The 27,575-nt window shown below is 44.4% G+C and overlaps 1 protein-coding gene and 1 pseudogene across 1 annotated transcript in view; one reads left to right on the top strand and one right to left on the bottom strand.

Moving 5' to 3' along the window:
- The window catches only part of LOC121553825 (microtubule-associated serine/threonine-protein kinase 1), a 101,824-nt gene that overhangs the window by 46,993 nt on the left and 27,256 nt on the right, over positions 1–27,575 (top strand). Inside the window, exons 3-13 of the mRNA XM_045211736.1 lie at positions 8,142–8,230; positions 8,482–8,557; positions 9,504–9,576; positions 15,888–16,048; positions 17,205–17,280; positions 18,184–18,393; positions 18,687–18,788; positions 23,567–23,699; positions 25,543–25,613; positions 25,837–25,913; positions 26,499–26,715. Coding sequence (XP_045067671.1) covers positions 8,142–8,230; positions 8,482–8,557; positions 9,504–9,576; positions 15,888–16,048; positions 17,205–17,280; positions 18,184–18,393; positions 18,687–18,788; positions 23,567–23,699; positions 25,543–25,613; positions 25,837–25,913; positions 26,499–26,715 — 1,285 coding nt within the window. The remainder of the gene's footprint in view (positions 1–8,141; positions 8,231–8,481; positions 8,558–9,503; positions 9,577–15,887; positions 16,049–17,204; positions 17,281–18,183; positions 18,394–18,686; positions 18,789–23,566; positions 23,700–25,542; positions 25,614–25,836; positions 25,914–26,498; positions 26,716–27,575) is intronic.
- LOC121553845 lies at positions 391–1,457 on the bottom strand (annotated as a pseudogene).

Genomic DNA, 27,575 nt, shown 5'->3' with positions numbered 1-27,575 from the left:
ATGACGTGGTGTGCCCAGTGGGTTACCGTCTCCTTGGATTCCCATTAGCTTTTGCATCCTCATTAGCTTGGATCCCCAATAGCTTTTGCAGAAGCAGCAGCTACTCTTCCTGGGGTCCACGTGAGTAAAATTCTACCCTTTCCGATGAATCTCCAAAATTGATTTATTCCAGAGATTAACAAATAAACCTACAATTGTTTCTCCATTCCATACAAAAAGCAAAAAGTAAAACAAAAGAATTCAGTCAATATTATAGGTCCAATTTCTCTGGCAGGCATCAATCTTGCGTTTTCTGATTGGCGCTGGGGTCAGATGGATGGCAACACATCGGGGAGAGTGCTTCGACCTTTTGCCCTTGTGCACTGTTTCGCCACCATTTTCCCCTTCCTCTCATTCAAGCCTGCCTATTTTAACAAAGTGTTTTATCCTGGACTCCAGGCTCTCGCAGCGTGGACACTCCAGCAAGGGCCGATAGGTCCTCTGTGTGCTCTCCAGGCCTTGGATCATGCCGTGGAGGACCTGGGTCTTGACTGCTATCTGGGTCCAGTGTTGCTGCAGTGTGGCCAGGGCTTGGTTCACCTCCTCAGCCTCCCTGTGCCAGCTCAACCCCTCAAAATGGTAGTCGAACAGCACCAGGGGAGAGTCCACCACCATGCTGTACTAGGGTTTAATGGGATTCTTCTCCACATCCAGGAGTTGATCCACTACCTCTGGAGCCTCCAGCTTCTGGCCAATCAGCAGCAGCACTGCCATCATTCACCGCACCTGGTGATCGAGAAGCCAATCCTTTGATCTCAAATATGATAGGTCTAATGGGTCTGTGGTAGTGGGCATGGTATGGTGAGTTTGATGGACAGACTGGACCGTGGTAGACAGGATGGTCCTCTGGAACTGTAGTACTCCTTGCACAGGTTGCGGAAGTCGTGAGTGCCCTCGTAGCGTTTGGCAGCTGCTGCCATCAATGCTACATCCAGAGACCCGAATGGGAAGTAGTACCGGTAGGTTCAGGACTGACAGTGGAAGCGCTCACTGAAGCCCTCCGCAGCAGGTGACCAGTCGAGAATCCTGGTATCCTGGGGCAGGACTCTGTTCAGCATCTTCACATAAGGGAGCTCCGCTGCATTCGCTTCTTGACTTCAGCGTTGACACTGGATGGGAGGACCACTCCTAGGCCTCCACAAAACTGAGTGGAGCGCAAGTCTATGGATATGACCTGGGAAAAGTCACTGACTCCTTTGTCGGTGCGGCCACAACAGTGATAGTTAGAACTCTGGCGATCCTGGATCAGTCGAGTCTTGAAGAGCCGTGCTTCCACAGTGTTGTCTGTGTTCTCCTGGACAGCAAAGCATTTAGTAGGCCCAGCCCAGGTAGGCCAAGCGCAGTGCAACATGGTGCCGAGGATGGGCCGAGAAATCAAACAGTCGGTCCCGACTCCCTCTTTTTCCTACCACCAGCATCAGGCTTCTGTTAACCTTCCAAAGATACTTGTTGAAGAGGTAGGGTTTCAGATGGTTTTCGGAAGATGGGCAGGGACTCTGCTGACCTAGCTTCAAGGGGAGGCTGGTTCCAGCATTGGGGTGCCAGGACAGAGAAGAGCTTTGACTGGGCTGAGCGGTAGCTGCCCTCCCATAGCGGTGGGAGGGCCAAGAGACCAGAGGTGGCAGAACGGAGTACTCGGGTTGGGGTGTAGCGTTTGAGCATAGCCTGAAGGTAGGGAGGGGCAGTTCCCTTGCTGCTCCGTAGTGCCATGGTCTTGTAGTGGATGTGAGCTTCGACTGGAAGCCAGTGGAGTGTGCGGAGGAGCGGGGTGACATGGGAGAACTTTTGATTTAGTCATACACACACACACACACACACACACTGCCATTTGGCCTTTTTTCTCATCAGCTGTTATCACAGCTTTCTCCTCTGTTACTCTGACTGATCACCAGAACCACAGACAGACAGAGAAGGCATGGGCCATTGATTCTCTATAAATCGCACAACCACACACTGACTGACTGGCAACTCTGCTGTCAAATACTGTCAGAGTGACTGACTGCCTGCCACCGGAAGAGCTTGTAGCCTGGTGATGTGATACAGTAGATTATCATGGATTATGAACTGCTGCCCACACAGCAGATTTGCTGCTTGATCATTATGTTTTACCAAATGTTATTTTTATTACAGTGTGACCTTCGTGAGGTAAAGAGTCAGAAGACACAGCATGGGTTATTGATTTCTAGAAATCACAGATCACACAAGAAAGGCAACACTACTGACTGACTGTTAACACTACTGTCAACTACTGACTGACTGACTGAATGTTAACACTACTGTCAACTACTGACTGACTGACTGACTGTTAACACTACTGTCATCTACTGTCAGACTGACTGACTGACTGACTGTTAACACTACTGTCATCTTCTTACTGACTGACTATCAGACTGACTGATTGACTGCCACCGGCTGACTGACTGAACTGGCTGACTGCCTGCCTGCCACCGGCTGAGCCTGGAGTCTGGATTAAATAGATTATGATACAGTAGATTAGAAAGGTTTATGTGACAGATTATGAAGCTGCCCACACACCAGATTATTTGATGTTTCATCAGCATGTTTTAGTATAATGTGATTTCATAGAAGTTCAAGGGTCATGTACTGAGGTGGGATGTGGGTCAAATGTCATAAAGTCTGAGTGCAAAGTATAAAGTCAGTTCTAGACCTCAGCTGAATCTGGTAATGGATGGTGTGGCTGTTGAACAAATTGAGGAGACATACCTTAGATTGTAAACTGTCATGGTCAAAACATATAGATGAAATGGTTGTAAAGATGGATAGAGGTCTGTCCATAATAAAAAGATGCTCTGCTTTTTTGACAACACACTCCACAAAGCAAGTCCTGCAGGCTCTAGTTTTATCTTATCTTGATTGTTGTCCAGTCATATGGTCAAGTGCTGCAAAGAAAGACCTAGTTAAGCTGCAGCTGTCCCAGAACAGAGCGGCCCGTCTTGCTCTTCATTGTAGTCAGAGGGCTAATATAAATACTATGCAGCCCGTCTCTCTCGGCTAAGAGTTGAGGAGAGACTGACTGCATCACTAAGAAACATTAATGTGTTGAAAATTCCAAATTGTTTGCATAGTAAATTTACACACAGCTCTGACACACACACTTACCCCACCAGACATGCCACCAGGGGTCTTTTCACAGTCCCCAAATTCAAGAAACAAATTCAAGAAAGTGTACAGTATTATATAGAGCCATTATTGCATGGAACTCCCTTCCATCTCATATTGTTCAAATGAACAGCAAACCTGATTTAAAAAAACTGATAAAGGCAACACCTCACAGCACAACGCCTCTCCCCTATTTCACCTAGATATGTTGTGTGTATGTATTGAAATGTAAGCTATGTGTGCTGTTTTTAAATTAATGTAGTTCTGTCCTTGAGCTGTTCTTGTCTATTAATGTTCTGTATTATGTCATGTTTTGTGTGGACCCCAGGAAGAGTAGCTGCTGCTGGACGTTGTTTGTGTATCAATGCGACTTGTAGAACTGGGAAACCAGCTCAAGATGTTTTCGCCACTCACATGAGTAGTATATAAAGTGACTATTTTGTGTTGCTATAGTAACCGTGTACACCCAGCCTCCCCTCACCCCCCTCTCTCTTACTGCTTCATGGTCGGGTCATTACTGAACGAAGCAAGGAATAATTTATTCCTAATTAATTTACCTGGTTAAATAAATAAATGATGAAATAGCTCAAAAAAATTAAGCAATCTTCTGAAAGATGTAGATAAAGCTGTCTGGAGATGTGTCTAGTCTGGAGACTGGTCATTAAGGATACACAAAACTGAACACAATCGTGCTGAAAATGTTTGTCCACCTCAATCAACAGGGTGAAAAAAATGCTATACGATATGCTATCAAAACGTTTATGTTGTGTTATACAGTGCCTTGCAAAAGTATTCATCCCCCTTGGCATGTTTCCTATTTTGTTGCATTACAACCTGTAATTTAAATGGATTTTATTTGGATTTCATGGAATGGACATACACAAAATAGTCCAAATTGGTGAAGTGAAATGAAAAAAATAACTTGTTTCAAAAAATTCTAAAAAATTAATAATGGAAAAGTGGTGCGTGCATATGTTTTCACCCCCTTTGCTATGAAGCCCCTAAATAAGATCTGGTGCAACCAATTACCTTCAGAAGTCACATAATTAGTTAAATAAAGTCCACCTGTATGCAATCTAAGTGTCACATGATCTGTCACATGATCTCAGTAGATATACACCTGTTCTGAAAGGCCCCAGAGTCTGCAACACCACTAAGCAAGGGGCACCACCAAGCAAGCGGCACCAAGAAGACCAAGGAGCTCTCCAAACAGGTCAGGGACAAAGTTGTGGAGAAGTACAGATCAGGGTTGGGTTATAAAAAAATATCAGAAACTTTGAACATCCCACGGAGCACCATTAAATCCATTATTAAAAAATGGAAAGAATATGGCACCACAACAAACAGGCCAAGAGAGGGCCGCCCACCAAAACTCACGGCCCAGGCAAGGAGGGCATTAATCAGAGGCAACAAAGAGACCAAAGATAACCCTGAAGGAGCTGCAAAGCTCCACAGCGGAGATTGGAGTATCTGTCCATAGGACCACTTTAAGCCGTACACTCCACAGAGCTGGGCTTTATGGAAGAGTGGCCAGAAAAAAACCATTGCTTAAAGAAAAAAAATAAGCAAACACGTTTGGTGTTCGCCAAAAGGCATGTGGGAGACTCCCCAAACATATGGAAGAAGGTACTCTGGTCAGATGAGACTAAAATTGAGCTTTTTGGCCATCAAGGAAAACGCTATGTCTGGCGCAAACCCAACACCTCTCATAGTTATGCACGCTCAAGTTTTCTGTCTTATTTCTTGTTTGTTTCACAATAAGAAATATTTTGCATCTTCAAAGTGGGAGGCATATTGTGTAAATCAAATGATACAACCCCCCTCCACCCCCCCCACCCCCCAAAATCTATTTTAATTCCAGGTTGTAAGGCAACAAAATAGGAAAAATGCCAAGGGGGGTGAATACTTTCGCAAGCCACTGCATATGGTGTCAGAGTGTGTTTGGCTGTGTGCATTTCACCCTGAGACAGGACACTGCTCTTGATTTATGGTGGTCTTGGGATAAAGCCAGCAGCACATCCACACACACACACACACACACACACACACACACACACACACACACACACACACACACACACACACACACACACACACACACACACACACACACACACACACACACTATCTAAACCAGAGGGAGAGCGGCTGAGCCCACACTGCATGACCATAACCGTGACAGAGAGATTTACCCTGTCACTCACCATCACCAGAGAGAAGAGAGAAAACACACACACTTTCTCATGTTCACCCTCACCCCTCCCTCCCTACATACATTCTTTCCCCGCTTTCCCACTTTTCCTCCAATTTTTCATTTCTCAGCTCTATCACAGATCTATTTCTATTAAACTAAAGTCATTAGAAACTTTATGAAAGACACAGAATGTTATCCACTGAACATAGTTCCAGTTAGGTCTATGGATGACTCATTATTTTAATTCATTCTCAGGCTAAACGTCTAATGTAGTGGAACTGAATCTGAAGAAATAATACGAGGTATCTCTCTATTCTTCTCCTTCACTCTCATTATTCTCTTTCTCCTTTCTTACACACTCGATTTCTCTCTCTCTCCCCCTCTCTCTCTCTCTCTCTCTCTCTCTCTCTCTCTCTCTCTCTCTCTCTCTCTCTCTCTCTCTCTCTCTCTCTCTCCTCTCTCTCTCTCTCTCTCTCTCTCTCTCTCTCTCTCTCTCTCTCTCTCTCTCTCTCTCTCTCTCTCTCTCTCTCTCTCTCTCTCTCTCTCTCTCTCTCTCTCTCTCTCTCTCTCTCAAAGTCTATATGTGGGTTTGAGAGTTCATTTCATCAAGCCACAGGAGAGGACAGTGACATTCAACGTTACTAAGAATCCCACTTAGAAGGACCAGTCTGAACTTTAAAGTCCCAGACAGTCCTCTAGTCTCCACTGGGCCCTCCTTCATAAAGGAACTAGATTCATCATTAAGATGATTACATATTTAAAGGTCATGCTTACATTGGCCAATTAAGTACTTTGTGTTCTACACTGTTTTATTGATTGTGTGACAAATTGTGAAGGTTAATATACTATTAACCAACCAAATTAAAATAAACATGTAAGACAGTTGCAAAAAAGATTAAAGATAAAGATAAAGAAAGGAGAGTAAGGACTGTGGTGACTCAGAAAACTCCACATCTCTCTCTCTCTCTCTCTCTCTCTCTCTCTCTCTCTCTCTCTCTCTCTCTCTCTCTCTCTCTCTCTCTCTCTCTCTCTCTCTCTCTCTCTCTCTCTCACTCACTCTGTCTCTCTCTGCCTCTCTCAGTATTTTTGTCTGGTTCTCCTCCAGTCCTCAGAGAGCTGTAGTGTAATGGTGTTAAGCCACTTCCATCCTCCAAAACCAAACCTAATGCATTTCCCTTAAATATTTCACTACCCCTTCTCTCCAAATGTGTGTTTGAGTTCCTTGACAAGCCTTTCCTGGTGCCTGAGCGACACGGAGAGAGATCAATGTGTGGTTTTTGGCTGTCTCCTTGTGTTAGCTGCTCTGACGAGGAACAAACACATTATAATTAAATAAAAATAAGGGATATGGCGGTGGAGGGAGGGAGGGAGGGACGGAGGGGGGTGGACGGAGAGTGCTTTATTTGAAATGCATCAATGCATTATGGAAATTGTCCTGCTGTTTCAGACGTGTGTGTGTATGTTCTGTGTGTGTGACGCGTACGTATACCGCTCGTGTATGCGTGTGTGTGTGTAATTTACATCCCAGCTGTCTGTATAGAGCAGCATGCTATCTGATGCAATGTGGAGCAAGCCTAGCCCAGGTCTTTGTCATGCTGTGTTAGCACTGTGCTTCTCATCTGGCTGACAGCTACCCTTCAAAACCAGCACACTGGAGAGATCTGGCACACACACACACACACACACACACACAGGAGAAAAGGGACATCATTTCTACTGGGGGTAATTTTTCGAGGCTATGACATATTCCTGTGTTACTGTTGTGCAATGCTGACAGTGGTGTAAGTCGTTATTAGGGAGTCATTATTAGTGGTGTATAAAGTGTAGCGAGTCATCGTTGGTCGACTATGGAGTGAGGAAGGAGGAGGAGGAGGAGAAGGAGGAGAAGGAGGAGGAGGAGGAGGAGGAGGAGAAGGAGGAGGAGGAGAAAGGGAACAGAATCTTTACTGTGGATGATTTTTCAAGGCTATACCATATTTCTTTATGACTGATATTCTGATATTGGTGTATAATATGGAGAATATATATTAGTGAGTGATTTCAGCCAACTAACTGTAAGTCGCTCTGGATAAGAGCGTCTGCTAAATGACTAAAATGTAAATGTAAACTACAACATCACACTGTTACTTACAGTTCCCTCTGACTACAGGAAGTATGGTTGTCATGGCAGAATCACACCTTTTAAAGCCCTCCTCCCATATAACACCATCTGTGTCACACTCTCAGTGTGTGTGTGTGTCCATGTTTTTGTCTCTTGCATCAGGAGGGTTAAGCCCTCATTGATATGATAATCTCAACACATCATTACCTGCCTCTCTCCCTCTCCCTCTCTCTCGCTCTCTCTCCATCTCTCACTCGCTCCCATCATTATCTCGCATGAGAGGAGTGTCGTCAAAGTTGACTGTGAAGGAAATTGAAAGTCTTTGTTGCCGTGGCTTGTGGTGTGTGTGTGTGTGTGTGTGTGTGTGAATGTGTGTGTGTGTTCCACAAGGGTTAGTTGCTTTGGCTCTCTCCCCACGGGGTGGGCTGACTTCAATACACCATGTTCTCTGACCCAATTTGTATGAGCATGCATACACACATTTACACTCAGAAGCATACACACACTTGCACACAAATATGCGTTCAAGCTCAGAAGCACACTGCCACACACACACACACATGAAAGTACACACAATCACACCCAACACTGATTAAGAGTGGTAGACGCTGTTAGATGGTGAGGTTATCACCTCTTTTGTGTTTCAGATAATGACGGCCTGTGTGTTTGTGGTTGTGTGTGTTCTAGTTGCCGGACCAGTAACCGGAAGAGCCTCATTCTAACCAGTACATCACCCACTCTCCCTCGACCACACTCACCTCTCCCTGGACACATAGGTAAGGCAATTTGTTTATATTAACAGTTAATACTGTATTTACAGCGATGTATAATGGCCCAGTTATGTGGTTCTTTGTAGCTCATTTGGTAGAGCATGGCGCTTTTAAGGCCAGGGTAGTGGGTTCAATTCCTGGGACCACCCATACTTAAAATGGATGCATGCATGACTGTAAGTTGCTCTGGATAGAAATGTCTGCTAAGTGACATATATTATAATAACAATTCATGTTTGTTCCCTCTCTCTCAACAGGAAGTAGTCCATTGGACAGCCCAAGGAACTTCTCTCCCAGTGGCCCTGCCCACTTCTCATTTGCCTCATCTAGAAGGTAAATAGTGTTTGGAATACTCAATACATCTGCTGTTTACATATAAAAAGATTACATCAAGTTATATAAAGGGATACATAATCAGGTAACGCTCTTGGCAGGTCCCTTTTTATAATCCTATAATCTAATCTAGTAGCAATGTCTCTAAATCAGATAATCCTACAACAACCAAAAAGCCTTTGGCTACACTGCATACACAAACACGTTAATGTCATACCAATACCCCCATAGGAGCAAACAACTGGCCATTCTTTTTTTAAGGAGTATTTCTTTGTTTATTGTACAGGCAGGATAGTAGAGGAAAGACGGAGCAGAGAGACTGAGCATTTATTTAAGCAGTAACAATATTCCAGTGGCACGCACACAGTGAAAGGGAATTCAGTCAAATTATTTACACCCTTATGCTGGACAGAGACAATTTCCCTTCTTTGCACTCCCCTGTCACACGGCATGACAAAGTGTGTGTGTGTGTGTGTGTTTATGTGCACGCACAGACGGATGGGCCTCCGAGTGCCAGGATGTAGCCAAGACCAACATCCATCATGACTCCAGCAGTGTCAGACAGATAGAAAGACCCAAAGAGAGAGGGAGAGAGATATGTGTAGCAGGACCGCAGGGAAGCAGAGGAAATGAACGGATTATTGGCACAAAAGGCAATCCAGGAGGTGTGAAAGAAATGTGAAACCTTAAGCTTTCTGACTTTTTGGCCAGAAGGAACTATATTGTATAACCCTTTCTGCTCTGGAACTTAGTATGACGTAATTCTTCCTGCACTCTTCCTAACCCCTCTCTTCTCTCTCTCTCTCTCTCTCTCTCTCTCTCTCTCTCTCTCTCTCTCTCTCTCTCTCTCTCTCTCTCTCTCTCTCTCTCTCTCTCTCTCTCTCTCTCTCTCTCTCTCTCTCTCTCTCTCTCTCTCTCTCTCTCTCTCTCTCCCGCCCGCCCGCAGGGCGGATGGTCGAAGATGGTCCCTGGCCTCTCTCCCCTCCTCTGGATATGGCACCAACACACCCAGCTCAACGGTAACTACAACTTCCCCATTTGTTTTAACACATACGATAAAATGTGTAAGACTGGGCCTCCCGAGGGCCGCAGTGGTCTAAGGCACTGCATCGCAGTGCTAGCTGTGCCACTAGAGTTCCCTGTTCGAGTCCAGGCGCTGCCGCTGTCGGCCGCGACCGGGAGACCCATGGGGCGGTGCACAATTGGCCCAGCGTCGTCCAGTTTAGGGGAGGGTTTGGCCAGCAGGGATGTTCTTATCCCATCGCGCACTAGCGACTCCTGTGGTGGGCAGGGCGCAGTGCACGCTGACACGGTCGCCAGGTGTACAGTGTTTCCTCCGACACATTGGTGCGGCTGGTTTCCGGGTTAAATGGGCATTGTGTCGAGAAGCAGTGCGACTCGGCTCGTTTGGGTTGTGTTTCGGAGGATGCACAGCTCTCGACCTTCGCCTCTCCCGTGTCCTTACGGGAGTTGCAGCGATGGGACAAGACTGTAACTACCAATTTGATAACGTGAAAAAAACATAAAATAGAAAAAGTGTAAGACTGTGTAAGAACAACGATCTCTAATGACAATTGTCCTTATTATCATGTATTGACCTAACTATTTATGTTGTTTTATCTGTGTTTGAAACAGAAAAAATAAAACTCAAATAAAAATAATTAAATAATTATAATAACTCCTTCATTTGAACACCACACTCTAGAGGTCCTTTCATATTACCAACATGACATGATCTACCAGCATAACATGAGCTCTTTGGCCTTATTGTCAGAGTTAGCATTCCTTTCCTCAAGTCATTTCCATTGCTTCATGCCATGGCCCCTGATTTGAGTAGACTTGACAGTTGAAAGCAGGACAGAGGAAAACCTATCCAGTCTTTTTTTCTCACTTCATAATAACCACCAAAGGCAATCTGCAGTTTAAACTATAATCAGTGGAAGTAGTAATTGCAGATTGCCACTTTAAGTCATGAGACATTTGATAGGGCGAAACATATCTTTATTCTAGCTCTCATTCATGCAAATTACATTACTGAAACTTGACATTCCATGTATGAATATGTATTTATACGCTAGAATGTATTTCCATATATTAAATGTTACCCTGCTTGGTATGCACGGTGCCATTAGGAAACTCATGTTCTGTTGAGTTGATGTTCTACTTTTGTTTTGTTCTTAAAACGATTACACGGCACACTAGCAGCCTTCTGGTACACACACACACACACACACACACACACACACTGACAGATACACATACACACACACACTGACAGATACACATACACACACACACTGACAGACACACACACACACACTACCCCACCCCCAACCCCACACACACACACCAAAGCCTTCCCCTCTATAATATGTGCTGTAAATCTCAGATGAATAGTTTAAAGGTACCTTCCCGCTTGTGAACATGGATCTATCCCATAATAATTCCCATGGAAAACAGAATTAAAAATAAACCAGCAGCTAGCTCAGATCAGATCGGTTGTTAAGATGAACAGTACGTATATTCATAACCTGATTTATCACTGTGGCTGATGACTTGGCCCAAAGAGAAGGTGTGTGGGTGGGTGGGTGGGTGGGTGGGTGTGTGTGTGTGTGTGTGTGTGTGTGTGTGTGTGTGTGTGTGTGTGTGTGTGTGTGTGTGTGTGTGTGTGTGTGTGTGTGTGTGTGTGTGTGTGTGCGAAAAGATAATACAGTAGAAACAGAAAATCAACCGGTTTTAAAAACATGTTATCTCATCCTCTATCCATTACTATCATTCAGTTAGTTAAACTGAGAGATGGAGTGATGGAGAGAGGGATGGAGGAGGATGGGATACAGACAGAGATGCAAAGAGAATACAGGAGGAGTCAATGAAGGGTGAAATGTGTGTGTGAGAGAGAGAGAGAGAGAGAGAGAGAGAAATTACCGTACGACAGACCACGTATTCACCCTGCACACCCTAATTGACAAACAAACAAACCAAAACAAAGGCAAAGTCTTCTCATGCTTTGTTGATTTTAAAAAAGCTTTTGGGGGAAAAACATACGACATTATAAACACAAACAACAAGCATGCGGTTAAAATTGGCAAAAAACACACACATTTCTTTCCACAGGGCCGTGGGGTGAGACAGGGATGCAGTTTAAGCCCCACCCTCTTCAACATATATATCAACGAATTGACGAGGGCACTAGAACAGTCTGCAGCACCCGGCCTCACCCTACTAGAATCTGAAGTCAAATGTCTACTGTTTGCTGATGATCTGGTGCTTCTGTCACCAACCAAGGAGGGCCTACAGCAGCACCCAGACCTTCTGCACAGATTCTGTCAGACCTGGGCCCTGACAGTAAATCTCAGTAAGACAAAAATAATGGTGTTCCAAAAAAGGTCCAGTTGCCAGGACCACAAATACAAATTCCATCTAGACACCGTTGCCCTAGAGCACACAAAAAACTATACATACCTCGGCCTAAACATCAGCGCCACAGGTAACTTCCACAAAGCTGTGAACGATCTGAGAGACAAGGCAAGAAGGGCCTTCTATGCCATCAAAAGGAACATAAAATTTGACATACCAATTAGGATCTGGCTAAAAAATACTTGAATCAGTTATAGAACCCATTGCACTTCATGGTTGTGAGGTCTGGGGTCCGCTCACCAACCAAGAATTCACAAAATGGGACAAACATCAAATTGAGACTCTGCATGCAGAATTCTGCAAAAATATCCTCTGTGTACAAAGAAAAACACCAAATAATGCATGCAGAGCAGAATTAGGCCAATACCTGCTAATTATCAAAATCCATAAAAGAAACGTTAAATTCTATAACCACTTAAAAGGAAGCGATTCCCAAACCTTCCATAACAAAGCCATCACCTACAAAGAGATGAACTTGGAGAAGAGTCCCCTAAGTACACTGGTCCTGGGGCTCTGTTCACAAACACAAACAGACCCCACAGAGCCCCAGGAAAACAACAACAACACAATTAGACCCAACCAAATCATGAGAAAACAAAAAGAGAATTACTTGACACATTGGAAAGAATTAACAAAAAAACTGAGCAAACTACAATGCTATTTGGCTCTAAACAGAGAGTACACAGTGGCAGAATACCTGACCACTGTGACTGACCCAAACTTAAGGAAAGCTTTGACTATGTACAGACTCAGTGAGCACAGCCTTGCTATTGAGAAAGGCCGCCGTAGGCAGACCTGGCTCTCAAGAGAAGACAGGCTATGTGCACACTGTCCACAAAATGAGGTGGAAACTGAGCTGCACTTCCTGACCTCCTGCCAAATGTATGACCATATTAGAGACACATATTTCCCTCAGATTACAGAGATCCACAAAGAATTCGAAAACAAACCCAATTTTGATCAACTCCCTTATCTACTGGGTGAAAAACCACAGTGTGCCATCACAGCAGCAAGATTTGTGATCTGTTGCCACAAGAAAAGGGCAACCAGTGAAGAACAAACACCATTGTAAATACAACCCATATTTATGTTTATTTATTTTCCCATTTGTACATTAACTATTTGCACATTGTTATATATATATACAGTGGGGAAAAAAAGTATTTAGTCAGCCACCAATTGTGCAAGTTCTCCCACTTAAAAAGATGAGAGAGGCCTGTAATTTTCATCATAGGTACACGTCAACTATGACAGACAAAATGAGAAAAAGAAATCCAGAAAATCACATTGTAGGATTTTTTATGAATTTATTTGCAAATTATGGTGGAAAATAAGTATTTGGTCACCTACAAACAAGCAAGATTTCTGGCTCTTACAGACCTGTAACTTCTTCTTTAAGAGGCTCCTCTGTCCTCCACTGATAATCTCCCTCGATCTGGGGCTCCACGCAAGATCTCACCCCGTGGGGTCAAAATGATCACAAGAACGGTGAGCAAAAATCCCAGAACCACACGGGGGGACCTAGTGAATGACCTGCAGAGAGCTGGGACCAAAGTGACAAAGCCTACCATCAGTAACACACTACGCCGCCAGGGATTCAAATCCTGCAGTGCAAGACGTGTCCCCCTGCTTAAGCCAGTACATGTCCAGGCCCGTCTGAAGTTTGCTAGAGTGCATTTGGATGATCCAGAAGAGGATTGGGAGAATGTCATATGGTCAGATGAAACCAAAATATAACTTTTTGGTAAAAACTAAACTCGTCGTGTTTGGAGGACAAAGAATGCTGAGTTGCATCCAAAGAACAGGAGTGGCTTCGTAAGAAGCATTTCAAGGTCCTGGAGTGGCCTAGTCAGTCTCCAGATCTCAACCCCATAGAAAATCTTTGGAGGGAGTTGAAAGTCTGTGTTGCCCAGCGACAGCCCCAAAACATCACTGCTCTAGAGGAGATCTGCATGGAGGAATGGGCCAAAATACCAGCAACAGTGTGTGAAAACCTTGTGAAGACTTACAGAAAACGTTTGACCTGTGTCATTGCCAACAAAGGGTATATAACAAAGTATTGAGAAACTTTTGTTATTGACCAAATACTTATTTTCCACCATAATTTGCAAATAAATTCATAAAAAATCCTACAATGTGATTTTCTGGATTTTTTTTCTTCTCATTTTGTCTGTCATAGTTGACGTGTACCTATGATGAAAATTACAGGCCTCTCTCATCTTTTTAAGTGGGAGAACTTGCACAATTGGTGGCTGACTTTTTTTACCCACTGTATTTATTGTTTACCTCACTTTTGTTTACTATCTACTTCACTTGCTTTGGCAATGTTAACATACATTTCCCATGCCAATAAAGCCCTTAAATTGAATTGAATCGAGAGAGAGGGAGAGTGAGAGAGAGAGGGAAAGAGAGGGATGGGGAGGGAGGGAGGGAGGGAGGGAGGGAGGGAGGGAGAGAGAGAGGGATGGGGAGGGAGGGAGGGAGGGAGGGAGGGAGGGAGGGAGGGAGGGAGGGAGAGAGAGAGAGAGAGAGAGAGAGAGAGAGAGAGAGAGAGACAATACTTTGCAATGAACGCACACACATACACTACCAATAATTGCAGATTTGCAGTGCTGTTGACAGGAGGTTGAAGCCAGATGCCTAGGCACTACCTCTCTCCTCTCTCCTCTCCTCCCCTCTCCCCCTCACATGTCTCTTTCTCACCCCTCTCTCCCCTCTCCTCTCCACCTCTCCTCTCTTCCTCCTGTACTGACGTCAGTTTTCAGACCTCCCTAGGCTATTATACAAACCATTACTCGCTTGATTAGCTACGGCAGTGCCCGCATACACAGAGTAGATGAAAGGAGGGGAGGATGGCAGAGGAGAGGGGTGCATGGAAGGAGGCAGTTGTGTAGCAGAACTTGTAATAAAGTAGACAGTGGAGAGAGAGGGAGAGGGGAAGAGAGAGAGAGAGATGTCTTTATTCTTTTGGAACTTCTGAGTGTAATGTTTACTGTTAATATTGATTGTTTATTTCACTTTTGTTTACTATCTACTTCACTTGCTTTGGCAATGTTAACATATGTTTCCCATGCCAATAAAGACCTTAAATTGAATTGAATCGAGAGAGAGGGAGAGTGAGAGAGAGAGGGGAAGAGAGGGATGGAGAGGAAGAGGACGATAGGGAGAGGGAGAGAGAGAGAGAGAGACAGAGAGAGAGAGTTAATGGAGGAAGAGAGGAACAAAGAGATTGTTTAACCTCCCAACACACACACACACACACTCACTCACACACACACCCACACACGAACACACACCACTATCTCCCTATGGGAGACGTGTTCATTAAAGCCCTTCATTGATCCAGTCTGGTTTTTCTTGTAGCTCTAGAATAGAAAAACACATGTGTTTAAGAGAAGGGTCTGCTAGTGCTAAGACCCCCGAGGCTCCACCACTTTAGCTTGTTGTCCAGTTGTAGTTTTCAGTCTCTTGGATTTTCTCTCTTCATCACACTCTTCTCCCTCCCACTCTCTTTCTAGCACTTTTTTTGTTTCATTATATTGATGTTTGTGCAGCAGCCTAGAAGCTCTGCATCTAATACTTTAGCTGTACAATAAAGGCTTATTAACACTTGAGGGCTCTCTCTCTCTCTCTCTCTCTCTCTCTCTCTCTCTCTCTCTCTCTCTCTCTCCCCACTCGCTCTCTCTCTCTCTCTCTCTCTCTCTCTCTCTCTCTCTCTCTCTCTCTCTCTCTCTCTCTCTCTCTCTCTTTATTTTATGAAACACATGAGGTATGGCTGTGTGATTGTTTAATGCAGAAGTGATGTTACTGTTGTTACTGTACATTGACGTTTCTCATTCCTCTCCCCCTCTCTCCCTCTCCCCCTCTCCCCCTCTCTCCCTCTCTCTTCTCATGTCCTCCCTCTCTCCCCTAGTCCTCCTCCTCGTCACAGGAGCGGCTGCACCAGCTGCCCTTCCAGCCCACCATGGACGAGCTACACTTCCTGTCCAAGCACTTCGGCAGCACCGAGAGCATCACCGACGACGACGGGGGCCGCCGCTCGCCACACGTGCGCCCCCGCTCCCGCAGCCTCAGGTTAGCGAGGTCAAGGGTCAGGGAAAGGGGTGGGGATACTAGCCTCGTTCAACAGCCCTGTGTATCTCCTAGAAGCTTTATACACAAAGATATTAATACAAACCCAATCTCCTAACAAACCCCTCTGTTTTACAGTTGGTCTCTCTTCCTCTTTCAATTCAATTCAATTTAAGGGCTTTATTGGCATGGGAAACATATGTTAACATTGCCAAAGCAAGTGAGTAGATAGTAAACAAAAGTGAAATAAACAATAAATATTAACAGTAAACAGTACCCTCAAATGTCATATGTATATATATAGTGTTCTCTCTCTCTCTCTGTCTCTCTCTCTCTCTGTCTCTCTCTCTCTCTCACTCTCTCTCAGCATGCCCCTCTCTAGAGTCCCGTGTGGTCTTTATTATAGGTGGTACCCTCCAGGCGGTCTCCAGAGTGCATGTGTTTCTCCATTAGCCTGCCCTCCTCTCTTCTGTCTCCCCAGTGATGAGTCCATGGAGACTTCTAGACCAGACTAAAATATCTGCTCCATACACAGCAGACCTGGGTTCAAAATAATATATATTTTCAATCTGCGATTGATTAAGCTTATCTGATGCAATGGAACCATGGAGTAGTCCCAAAAGTGTAAACCCTCCCATCTTTCACTCCAGGAAAGCTCCAAGTATTAAACAAATTTTAAATACTATTTGAACCCAAGTCTTGTATTCGTACTTGGCATGGTTGCATGTAGCTTGTTCCACTGGGGTCTGACGGTCTCCTCTCTTGATGCGCTGTAGAATGATGGAATAACTTCCTGTCTTTACCCATGCTCCTCCTTGATTGAGGAGTGTGGTCCTGATTAGTGCATCCATTAGATGGAGATGGAGTGTTCAGAATTCCTGATTGGTTGGTAATAGCGAGAGATGAAAAGTGATGCAATCTCTGATTGGCTGATTTACATAATGTACAGCCAGGGGTCCACACGCATGCACGCACGCACGTACATACACATAAACACACACACACACACACACACACACACACACACACACACATGCACACACTGGGTCCTGGCTGCTGCAAATTAAGCCTGCATTCAAGTGAAACATTTAGAATTGATTGTCTCTCACTCTTTCTTGTCAATCTTCCTCTCTTTCTCTGTCTCGTTCTCTCTCTTCAGCCCGGGGCGTTCACCGTCTTGCTATGACAACGAGATAGTAATGATGAACCATGTCTACAAGGAGCGCTTCCCCAAGGTCAGTACACACACACACACACACACACGGTCGCACGCACAACTCGTACCCACACATACACACACGTATGCAGGTACGCATACTCACATGCGCACACACACACACTCGTTGGTACGCACACATACGCGAAGATGCGCACACACACACATGCACACACACACACACACACACAGTGGCCCTATATGCTTCTGCATAAAAAAACAACAAGATGGTTTAAACTGTTGCATCCCCAAAATGGAGACTGACATGCAGTGACTGAGCCAAAATGGCTCCAGAGAGCCACTGAGATAGATCCCAGCGCAGTGCAGTTTCTCTCTCTTATACAGCATATCTCCCCATCCACTGTTGCAACCGCCTCTGGCTTTGTGTTGACCGATAACAGTGACTTACAGACTGTATGACAGGCAGGCAGCCACTGTGGTAAAGCTGCAAACCAAACAGAAGCAGACAAACAGAGAAAAAGCATTACTCACATCACAAACTATAGTAGCACAAACACCAAGGTAAGGAGAGATTCATTTGGATTAAGCAGTTTGCTGATGGTGTCTGTTTGTTTCACAGTATTGGTAGTATCACACTAGACATTGACTTTACATGGAGGTCAATGGGGGCGGGGGGGGGGACCTCACCTGAATCCTGAAGACTTGGGTTGGCTCCTAGGCTTTATCTCAGCACACCAACACAATCTTGTAGCTCGTAGAAGGCCTGGGTTCCAACCCCATCGGTCACATATACATGTCCTGTATTGATAATATTTAGTCTATGCTGTATATGTGTCCACTTCATCCATAACTTCTCCCCTAAAAGGCTTTAGCTCAGTTGGTTAACACAGTCTTGTGGCCTGGTTTCGAACCCCAGTCACTCACATATAGTGTATTCTACCATGTTGTCCTCTCTTCCCAGGCTACAGCCCAAATGGAGGAGCGTCTGTCAGAATTCATCCAGAACTTCTCCCCGGAGAGCGTGCTGCCGCTGGCTGACGGGGTCCTCAGCTTCATCCACCACCAGATAGCAGAGCTGTCCAGAGACTGCCTGACCAAATCACAGGACGGACTCATCACAACGGTGTATTTCTTTGAGCTGCAGGAGAATCTGGAGAAGATGCTCAACGACGTGAGTGATCATGCATAGTTGCAAAAACATGCGAACGCACATACACACACTTAGACGTGCTCACACACACACACACGCATGCACCCCTAGTGCTTTTCTGGTCTTCCAAAAGTAGCTGTCATTCAATTTTATTGGTGGAGAACCTGTTAACTGCTAAGAATTTGTTTATCGCTGTCCGTGGTGCTGAAGCTCTCTCTCTCTCTCTCTCTCTCTCTCTCTCTCTCTCTCTCTCTCTCTCTCTCTCTCTCTCTCTCTCTCTCTCTCTCTCTCTCTCTCTCTTCCCTCTCTCTCAGGCCTATGAGCGTTCTGAGAGCTCTGAGTTGACCTTCGTCACTGAGCTGGTCAAAAAGCTCTTCATCATCATATCTCGTCCCGCCCGGCTCCTGGAATGTCTGGTGAGCTCTATTACATGTCTATTACTAGGGATGTTCAGGCTTCTGCACAGACACTATGGAGTCTCTAGTCTAGAGCGCCCAGTTAAAATTTGTTTCAGAGCATTTCACTCTCTAAATGGTTAAATGAGTTAGAAATACAATACCAGTCAAAGGTTTGGACACACCTACTCATTCAAGGGTTTTTCTTTATTTTTACTAGAATAATAGTGAAGACATCAAAACTATGAAATAACACATATGGAATCATGTAGTGACCAAAAAAGTGTTAAACAAATCAAAATATATTTTATATTTGAGATTCTTCAAATAGCCACCCTTTGCCTTGATGACAGCTTTGCACACTCTTGGCATTCTCTCAACCAGCTTCACCTGGAATGCTTTTACAAAAGTCTTGAAGGAGTTCCCACATATGCTGAGCACTTGTTGGCTGCTTTTCCTTCACTCTGCCGTCCGACTCATCCCAAACCATCACAATTGGGTTGAGGTCGGGGAATTGTGGAGGCCAGGTCATCTGATGCAGCACTCCATCACTCTCCTTCTTGGTAAAATAGCCCTTACACAGCCTAGAGGTGTGTTGGGTCATTGTCCTGTTGAAAAACAAATGATAGTCCCACTAAGCACAAACCAGATGTGATGGCGTGTCGCTGCAGAATGCTGTGGTAGCCATCCTGATTAAGTGTGCCTTGAATTCTAAATAAATCACAGACAGTGTCACCAGCAAAGCACCCCCACACCATAACACCTCCTCCTCCATGCTTTACGGTGGGAACTACACATGTAGAGATCATCTATTCACCCACACCGTGTCTCACAAAGACACGGCAGTTGGAACCAAAAATCGCCAATTTGGTCTCCAGACCAAAGGACAAATTTCCACCGGTCTAATGTCCATTGCTTGTGTTTCTTGGCCCAAGCAGTTCTCTTCTTCTTATTGGTGGCCTTTAGTAGTGGTTTCTTTGCAGCAATTCGACCATGAAGGCCTGATTCACACAGTCCCCTCTGAACAGTTGATGTTGAGATATGTCTGTGACTTGAACTCTGTGAAGCATTTATTTGGGCTGGTAACTCTAATGAACTTATCCTCTGCAGCAGAGGTAGCTCTGGGTCTTCGATTCCTGTGGCGGTCCTCATGAGAGCCAGTTTCATCATAGCGCTTGATGGTTTTTGCGACTGCACTTGAAGAAACTTTCAAAGTTCTTGACATTTTCCATATTGACTGACCTTCATGTCTGAAAGTAATGATGGACTGTCGTTTCTCTTTGCTTATTTGAGCTGTTCTTGCCATAATATCGATTTGGTCTTTTACCAAATAGGGCTATCTTCTCAAACGTATTAAGAAGGAATAGAATTCCCCAAATTAATGTTAATTGAAATGCATTCCAGGTAACTACCTCATGAAGCTGGTTGAGATAAGAGTGTGCAAAGCTGTCATCAAGGCAAAGGGTGGCTATTTGAAGAATCTCAAATATAAAATATATTTTGTTTAACTCTTTTTTGGTTACTACATGATTCCAAATGTGTTATTTAATAGTTTTGATGTCTTCACTATTATTCTACAATGTAAAAAATAAAGAAAAACCCTTGAATGAGTAGGTGTGTCCAAACTTTTGACTGGTAGTGTATATGTAATTGTTACAATTGTGATGAGTGTGATTAGAAGGAGTCAGGCGCAGGAGGGTAAATCACTGAATACAGAGTTTATTCCGTCGTACACAGTTGCGCTGGATAGCGACAACAAAATATAGGCACAGGGGAACAATCTACCCCGGCAATACAAGGTACGGGTAGCTCCAACAAAATACAGACACAGGAGAATAATCTACCCCGGCAATACAAGGTACGAGTAGCTCCACCGAGCTACACTCAACTCACATAAAACAATCACCCACAAGGACAAGGGGGCAGAGGGAACACTTATACACGGACTAATGAGGGGATAAGAACCAGGTGTGTGTAATTAACAAGACAAGACAAATGGAATGATGAGATATGGAGCGGCAGTGGCTAGTAAGCCGGTGACGACGAACGCCGAAGCCTGCCCGAACAAGGAGGGGAGGCAGCCTCGGCGAAAGTCGTGACAGCAATAGCTTGCGAGTGGGCAACATATACTGTACTATCATCCTAAATTGACATGTTGAATTATTTTGTCATATAAAATTATTTTATATTGCGCTAATTTCCCTAATGTGGAAAGTTTGTTTACTACCTCGTACAAGCTTGAATTTACAACACATATATTGAGTGGAATTACACATCCTTTTACCTCAGATTGGTGATGTTAATATAAAGGTTTATAGTCATCAAGATGATGCTAAATCGATTGCTTTAAAAAAAAAAATGAAAGCCAACCCCTGTCACTATGTAGATCTACCTGTGAGGTGATGATTCGTTGAAATTTTCCAGTCAAAAAAGTGTTGTTTCCTTTTCATATTGGCCATCTACAGTAAACATTGTGGCACAAGGAGATGAGTTGATAAATGGCTACTACAGGTTCTCATCTATCAACAGATGAATGTATTTTACCGAAGTTAGTTGTGTTTTTTCTTTTAGAAGAGCGCAAACAGTGCATGTCACCGCGGTTATTGTCCCAGTTCCATTGATTTTCTATACAATATTGATGTGAGTGATTAATTTGCGGAGTGATTAATTTGCGCAAGGTATTGATTACAGTAGGACAAGCAAATCAAAGTGTAGAGTGGCTGCTTGGTAAATGTTGGTGTGTGTGTGCAGTTTATAAGGTATTCATTTAGCTAAATAGAACTAATCTGAACACAAGTGTGACTGACATATGTATGTATAGGGAGTAATGTTTATGTTTGGTCTTCTGAATATCACAACTTATTTCTGCATATTGATTATGAATTTGGACATTTAAAACCAAATTCATAATCAACAACAGGTAGCAGCAACAGTAACATTTTCAACTTATGTTTTAGGAATATAAATAATACTTTTCACATCATTTTTCAACAGGATTCTACTTTATCACATAAAAACTACTGAATGAACCCCAAAACATGCTTTGATTGATTGAAAAAATCGTGAAAAATCGTGAAAAAATGTCTTACATTTACATTTTACATTTTAGTCATTTAGCAGACGCTCTTATCCAGAGCGACTTACGGTTAGTGAGTGCATACATTTTTCCTACTGGCCCCCCGTGTCTTGCCTACTATTCCAAATGGCACCCTATTCCTTATATAGTGCACTGCTTATGGAACAGGGCCCATAGGGCTCTGATCACAGGTAGTGCACCATGTAGGGAAGAGGGTGTCATTTGGGACACGGGCTATGCATTGTCGGGGGATGGAATCCCCAGTCTGCCACATTCCATACTGTCCATCCCCTTTAATCTGTGTCCCTCTCTCATTTTTCACTGTAGTTAAATCAAAAAATACTAGAGGCTAGCTTTATGATAGATTGTATGGTGTATTTAACCTAAACACATCCCTTGATTTCATAGATATAGGTCAATGATTTTTTATGTGAGTCATTACATACACAGCATTATGCTAAATGCCTAAGGATATTTTCCAAACTGAACAGTGTAAGCTGTAAAACGTCCACCCACGTACACTGCTGCCATGGACCAAAAGCACATTAAATGCCAATTGAAATAAACTCCTCCAACTGTCAAGTTGACATTCAAAGCTATATATACATAAATCACCGGTGTGTCCCTGGATTTACACACTCTGATTGATAGCTTCCCCTGCCTGTCAAACGCTTGGTCCCGCCCCCTTCTGCCGTTGCTGTCTCATCTTCCCGTTGCCAGGGTGACCGGCGGAAGAGGTCGATAGGGTCAGGCTAGATGCTTCTCCTTGTGTCAGTTATATGAGAGAGAGAGAGGAAAGAGGTAGAGAAGGATAGCGGGAGAGAGGAGAGAGAAAGTGAAATGAAGGGGAGAGAGATGGAGAGAGAAAGAGAGAGAGGAGAATGAAAGAGGGAAAGATGGAGGGAGAGAGAAAGTGAAATGGAGGGGAGAGAGAGATGGAGAGAGAAAGAAAGAGGTTCAGTTCATTTGGCATTCTAGTCACAGTCTCCTCTGATTTGGGGAAATGTCAGAGCCATGGTGGAAGAACATTATCCCACATAGAGGTACATAGAGCAGAGCAGAACTCAGTGCAGAGAGGTCCTCCCACAGAATCAAGTACAACACCTGTATCAGTCTTATATTGTGTCTCTAATCTATGTTCACTCCACTCATCATAGTTGGCAAGTCCAAGGAGCACTCAAATAAATATAATCTGTTCTAGTCATTCTATTTCTATGGGTTCACTCCACTCCTGTCATCTCAATATACTGTATCTTAGTTGGCAAGGCCAGAGAACAGTTGAACATCGGAACACTGAAACCAGGAAATGACCTTCCCCTCCCAGCCCCAGGCGCTCTGGTTTCTAATAACAATGTTATATCCCTCCACAAAGGTTGAATGAAAGAGATGCCCAGAGGACAGAATTAAAGGGTATGTTAATCAGGTATAGGGCTTATTGGAGCCGCAATTCAAAGTTATGACCATGTTAGTACCTAGCTGTTTATTAGCTCTTTATTTCACCATATAGGATTCCACAGTTAAACTCAAAACAGCACACTCAATACTGCAGTCAATGTGGCAGATTTTGTCTGTCAGACTCTATATCGTCCCCCCTCCTCTCAATACGACAGACAGTTCAATCCAGAAAAGTCAATACTACATAAAGTTTATGTGGCAGACTGGCAGCTTTTGTGTAACTTTCTATATGGTCCCTTGTGTGTCCCCCCCCCCCTCCTCTCTGCAGGAGTTCAACCCAGAGGAGTTTTACCACCTGCTGGAGGCAGCAGAGGACCACGCCAAGGAGGGACACCTGATGAAGACGGACATCCCTCGTTACATCATCAGCCAGCTGGGGCTGACCCGGGACCCTCTGGAGGGTGAGACACACACACATTTAATGAAGACGGATATTCCTTGTTACATGTTATGTCAGGAGACTCTAGTGCCCTCAACTCTGGACCTGGAGAAGACAGTTCCACTGCTTTGTTTACTTTCTTCTCCTCCAATCAGGGACTGATTTAGACCTGGGACACCAGGTGGGTGTAATTAATTATCAGGTAGAACAGAAAAGCAGCAGGCTGCGGACCTCGTAGGGTAAGAGTTGAATACCCTTGGACTAGAGGGGGAGTAAGGGAGGGGGAGGGGAGAAGGAGGAGGAGGAAGAGAGGAACAGAAAGAGACAGATTCAGACGGCTGGGACAGACCAGGGACCCTCTGGAGGGTGAGATGGGGGGAGGGAGAGACAGAAGAGGGAAACAGAAAGAGACAGATTTGACCTGGGACCCTCTGGAGGGTGAGATGGGGGGAGGGAGAGACAGAAGAGGGAAACAGAAAGAGACAGATTCAGACGGCTGGGACTGACCCGGGACCCTCTGGAGGGTGAGATGGGGTCCCAGATCTGTTTGTGCTGTCTCGCCTTGTCATTGTCACACTAAACCTTAGCAAGACAGCACAAACATATCTGGGACCAGGCTACCTGTAGACATTATTGAGACGCAGAGAGAACTCCCTTCACTGATTCTGAAGCCGGTCGCAGCACTGCACTCACTGTCATTAATCTACATAATAATAATCTACACACACACCAGCCCCCAAACTCCTGCTCTGACTCCTTCAATTCATTCCAGCTCCACTTCTCACAGTGGCAAATCCATCACAAGCTGTTCATTAAACTACACAAGGTAAATGGGTTAGAAAGGCTATTCAGAATCAGACTGGATGCTATTTGTCAGCTAGATTCAGTCTGGTTGAAGAAATATGAGTTTGGGTTTTAGTGGGTTGTCTCGGCTAACAATGTGACACTTTTTGCAAACGAGCCCTTGGTTTAGCACTTTTCTATTCTCACCCACACAAATATTCACACAGTTTCATACAAATATTCACATCTTGATCCCTCTCTCTCCATTTCACTCTATCTCTCTCTCTTTCTCTCTCTCTCACTCTCTTCTTCCCTCCCTCTCTCGGTTCCCCAAAGACATAAAGAAATGTTGTTACCAAGGTGACAAGAATATATATTATTTATGTAACATCTAATAAAAAATAGCAAGATGTTTACTTAAAGGTCCAATACAGCTGTTTTTATCTCCATATCAAATAATTTCTGGTAACAATTAAGTACATTACTGTGATTGTTTTCAATTAAAATTGTAAAAAAAAATAATAGAGCTTCATAGCAAAGAGCAATTTCTGAAGCAATAATTTTGCTAGGACTATCTGGGAGTGGTCTGAGTGGGGAGCGGAAAACTGAAAACTAGCTGTTATTGGTCTATTAACTAATTTCCCTGCTGGTGAAAACTTAAACTCCATTCCAGCAAACCAGGCTGAAATTTCAGGCGGTCGTTTCAAACAACTCTTACACTAAAGGAGCGTTATTATAATTATAACAATTTCACAGTTTTACTCCAACTTCATAGTGTGGAAATATATATATATATATATATATATATATATATATATATAACAGGAAAATCATGTTTTTGACATCACTGGGCCTTTAACATATTTGCATTTATTTGTTTAGCACTCTCCCCCTTATCCAGAGTGACTCACATGTCAAAATGATTTTGTTATTGTAGAGAAAAACCTAAACAACCCTCTTTAAAGTTAATTGCCATTGCATTGCTCAGGCTGGAACACAACAAAATGTGGAACAATGCTATTCATCAGCAACAGTACACACCAGATACTGTATTGACTGTTAAATCATGTGTTTTTGTCCAGACATTGTGAGCATGGACAACTATTATGACAGTGAAGGTCCCCACACCCCAGAGACAGATGATTCCGCAGAGGTGAGGACCCTCCATCTCTAATGAGAAATACACTCACAGACACACCAGATCAGAGGTGAGGACCCTCCATCTCTAATGAGAAATACACTCACAGACACACCAGATCAGAGGTGAGGACCCTCCATCTCTAATGAGAAATACACTCACAGACACACCAGATCTATCTTCAAATAGAATCTAGCTTAAGTTAGGCTTGACTGAGCTTGCCTGCTTGTTTACGTAGGGGAAGATGAAAGCCATGAAGCCGCCAAGTGAAGAAGACTTTCAAACCATCAAGCTGATCAGCAACGGAGCATATGGGTGAGTAGAGTCTAGTCAAAGCAATTTGAATGACTATGTATTTCATGGACATCACCAAGTCCTCACATTCATTCAAAGATTTGACAAGACATGAGGCTGCAGATAGATTTCTCTGACCAACTAATTTTACCCCAACCATACCATTGGCTTCTTGCACCTCTACCCTTTACCCATCTCCCTCCTCCCCCTCTCATCCCTCCTCCCTCCTCCTCCTCTCCCCCTCTCTCTTCTTCCTCCTCCTCCACTCCCTCCTCCTTCCCTCATCCCTCCTCCTTCCCTCCTTCCTCCTCCCCTCCCTCCCTCCTCTCTCCTCTCTCCTCCTCCCCTCCCCCTCTCCCTCTCCTCCCTTCCCTCCCCCTCTTTCCCCTCCCTCCTACTCCCTCTTCCTTCCCTCCTCCCCTCCCACTCCTCCCTCCTCTCCCTCCCTCCTCCTCCCCTTGCCCTCTCTCCCCTCCTCCCTCCTCTCTCATCTCTCCACCACTCCCTCCTCCTCCCCTCCCCCTCTCTCCCCTCCCTCCTCCTCCCTCCTCATTCCCTCCTCCCCTCCCTCCTCTCTGCTCCTTCCCTCCCCCTATCTCCCCTCAGTGCGGTGTACCTGGTACGTCACAGGGAGACCCGTCAGCGTTTTGCCATGAAGAAGATCAACAAGCAGAACCTGATCCTGAGGAACCAGATCCAGCAGGCCTTTGTAGAGAGAGACATCCTGACCTTCGCTGAAAACCCCTTCGTGGTCTCCATGTTCTGCTCCTTCGAGACCCGCAGGCACCTCTGCATGGTCATGGAGTATGTTGAAGGTAAGTGGGTTTCTGAGGAAACTGTACTACTTTAATGGAATTACAATAAAGGCTTCATAGGGTGTCCCAAGAAACCTCACATATCTTACACCTTGCTCCTTCAAAGTTCTCTCCGTTCTGATCTTGTTCACTTCCTTTGAGGGGGAGAGAGTTTCTCAGGGAACCCGGTTGGATTTCATTCTCATTCTGGAAAGTGGTACTCTCCCTTCTGCCCTTGTTCGTTTGCTTTTCATGGTATCTGATAGGACTAGCTAGGTGAAAGCAATATGGTGGAAACCAGAGGGGAGGGTGGCTCATAATAATGGATGGAATGGTGTGAATGGAATGGTATCAAACACATGGAAAACCATGTCATTCCAAACATTACTATGTCCTTCTCATTTAAAGTGCCACCAGCCACCACTGGTGGAAACTTAAAAACATATATCCTATCCACATAGGGTATTGACCGAGGGCCAGGGTCACTTACCACAGCAGCCCTAGCCAATCCATCTTTCTCAATGTGTGTTAGGTGCTGGATAGCAGCTCAACCTACTCAACCAAACTATATAGCAGAAAGCAGATTGCTTTTCTCCTGGTTGTTAGTGTTCAGAGTCAGTCTACAGACACAGCCAGGCATGAAAAGTAGTGTGTGACTCTGCCAAACATAGGTTTACCAGGCCAGATGAGGAGGGGAGAAACAACACAAGACAAACAACCACAGATAGGGCCGACCGACACTGTGAAATCCTTGAACCCATTCAGACTGACTCTCAGGCTGTGCCCCATTCTCTTCCCAAAGGGTACAGAAGTGTGCACTTGCACATTGCCCGTCATGTATTGAAAAGCATTGTTGTGGTAGGTCAATGGAGTTCCCACCATTGTTTGA

Source organism: Coregonus clupeaformis, chromosome 38, assembly GCF_020615455.1.
Source record: "Coregonus clupeaformis isolate EN_2021a chromosome 38, ASM2061545v1, whole genome shotgun sequence".
Taxonomy (NCBI): Eukaryota; Metazoa; Chordata; class Actinopteri; order Salmoniformes; family Salmonidae; genus Coregonus; species Coregonus clupeaformis.
This window is presented reverse-complemented; position numbering and strand designations above follow the sequence as displayed.